General features: G+C 52.8%; 1 protein-coding gene across 1 annotated transcript in view; it reads right to left on the reverse strand.

Annotated features, from left to right (window-relative positions):
* LOC138859360 (uncharacterized transmembrane protein DDB_G0289901-like) overlaps positions 1–2500 on the reverse strand; it is a 27113-nt gene that overhangs the window by 16160 nt on the left and 8453 nt on the right. The window contains exon 2 of the mRNA XM_070114173.1: positions 82–1938. Within this exon, the coding sequence (XP_069970274.1) occupies positions 82–1938 (1857 nt within the window). The remainder of the gene's footprint in view (positions 1–81; positions 1939–2500) is intronic.

Genomic DNA, 2500 nt, shown 5'->3' on the forward strand with positions numbered 1-2500 from the left:
CGGAGCCTAACTAAGATCTACAACCGATTCCCGACTGAGCCCCGTCTTCTCTCAAAGCCCGACTCTCCATTCCCGACAAACCCCGACTCTCCATTCCCGACAAACCCCGACTCTCCATTCCCGACAAACCCCGACTCTCCATTCCCGACAATTCCCCGACTCTCCATTCCCGACAAACCCCGACTCTCCATTCCCGACAAACCCCGACTCTCCATTCCCGACAAACCCCGACTCTCCATTCCCGACAAACCCGACTCTCCATTCCCGACAAAGCCCGACTCTCCATTCCCGATAATTCCCCGACTCTCCATTCCTGACAATTCCCCGACTCTCCATTCCCGACAATTCCCCGAGCTCTCCATTCCCGACACCTTCTGACTCTCCATTCCCGACAATTCCCGATTCTCCATTCCCGACAATTCCCCGACTCTCTATTCCGGGCAATTCCCCCACTCTCCATTCCCGACAATTCCCCGACTCTCCATTCCCGACAATTCCCCGACTCTCCATTCCCGACAATTCCCCGACTTCCATTCCCGACAATTCCCGACTCTCCATTCCGACAATTCCCCGACTCTCCATTCCCGACAATTCCCCGACTCTCCATTCCCGACAATTCCCCGACTCTCCATTCCCGACAATTCCCCGACTCTCCATTCTCGACAATTCTCCGACTCTCCATTCCCGACAATTCTCCGACTCTCCATTCCCGACAATTCCCCGACTCTCCATTCCCGACAATTCCCCGACTCTCCATTCCCGACAATTCCCCGACTCTCCATTCCCGACAATTCCCCGACTCTCCATTCCCGACAATTCCCCGACTCTCCATTCCCGACAATTCCCCGACTCTCCATTCCCGACAATTCCCAGACTCTCCATTCCCGACAATTCCCCGACTCTCCATTCCCGACAATTCCCAGACTCTCCATTCCCGACAATTCTCCGACTCTCCATTCCCGACAATTCCCCGACTCTCCATTCCCGACAATTCCCCGACTCTTCATTCTCGACAATTCCCCGACTCTTCATTCTCGACAATTCCCCGACTCTCCATTCCCGACAATTCCCCGACTCTCCATTCCCGACAAACCCCGACTCTCCATTCCCGACAAACCCCGACTCTCCATTCCCGACGTTTCCCCGACTCTCCATTCCCGACAAACCCCGACTCTCCATTCCCGACAAACCCCGACTCTCCATTCCCGACAATTCCCCGACTCTCCATTCCCGACAAACCCCCGACTCTCCATTACGACAATTCCCCGACTCTCCATTCCCGACGAACCCAGACTCTCTGTTCCCGATAATTCCCTGACTCTCCATTCCCGACAAACCCCGACTCTCCATTCCCGACAAACCCCGACTCTCCATTCCCGACAATTCCCCGACTCTCCATTCCCGACAAACCCCCGACTCTCCATTCCCGACAAACCCCCGACTCTTCATTACGACAATTCCCCGACTCTCCATTCCCGACGAACCCAGACTCTCTGTTCCCGAAAAAAACGACTCTCTATTCCCGACAATTCCCCGACTCTCTATTCCCGACAAACCCCGACTCTCTATTCCCGGCAAACCCCGACTCTCCATTCCCGACAATTCCCCGACTCTCCATTCCCGATAATTCCCTGACTCTCCATTCCCGACAAACCCCGACTCTCCATTCCCGACAAACCCCGACTCTCCATTCCCGACAAACCCCGACTCTCCATTCCCGACCAACCCCCAACCCTCTTCCCGACAAACCCCCAACCCTCCAATCCCAACAAACCCCGACTCTCCATTCCCGACAAACCCCGACTCTCCATTCCCGACAGATTCCCACTGAGAGCCGAGCTTACACACCGGATTCCTCCTCCTCCTCTCCCTTTTTCGAAAGACGTCTGACTGTCTTTGGTTCACAATGGACTTTTCTTCGCTCGGGCCGACACTTGCCTTTCATAATGCCGGCAGTCTTTGGAATAATCAGGGAAGGAGAGAGAGAGAGAGAGAGAGAGAGAGAGAGAGAGAGAGAGAGAGAGAGAGAGAGAGAGAGAGAGAGAGAGAGAGAGAGAGAGAGAGAGAGAGAGAGAGAGAGAGAGAGAGAGAGAGAGAGAGAGAGAGAGAGAGAGAGAGAGAGAGAGAGAGAAGAGGGGGGAAATAGGGGCGAGGGGCGAATTTCCTCTTCGTTTTCCTGTTGCTGTTTCGTTTTCGTGGGTTTAGGTCTGTTTTAGGGGAGTCTATTTTGAGGGCGGGAGTGGGGGTCTGTTTTAGGGGGGTCTATTTCTTCTTTTTTTTGACAGGGGGGTTGTTTGGTTGGTTTGGTTTTTTTCTTTGTTATGTGTTGTGTATGTAGGGTCTTTTGTGATTTCTTTTATTCTCTGGTTGTTCATCTTCATTTTCTTCTCTTTGCTTCTCCTTCTCCTCTTTCTCCTTTCTTTTCTTTTCCTTCTCTTCTTCTTCCTCTTCTTCTCCTCCAGCTTATTTTCCTTCTTTTTCTTATTCTACCCCCTTCTAC

The sequence above is a fragment of the Penaeus vannamei genome, chromosome 35, assembly GCF_042767895.1.
Source record: "Penaeus vannamei isolate JL-2024 chromosome 35, ASM4276789v1, whole genome shotgun sequence".
NCBI classification, from domain to species: domain Eukaryota; kingdom Metazoa; phylum Arthropoda; class Malacostraca; order Decapoda; family Penaeidae; genus Penaeus; species Penaeus vannamei.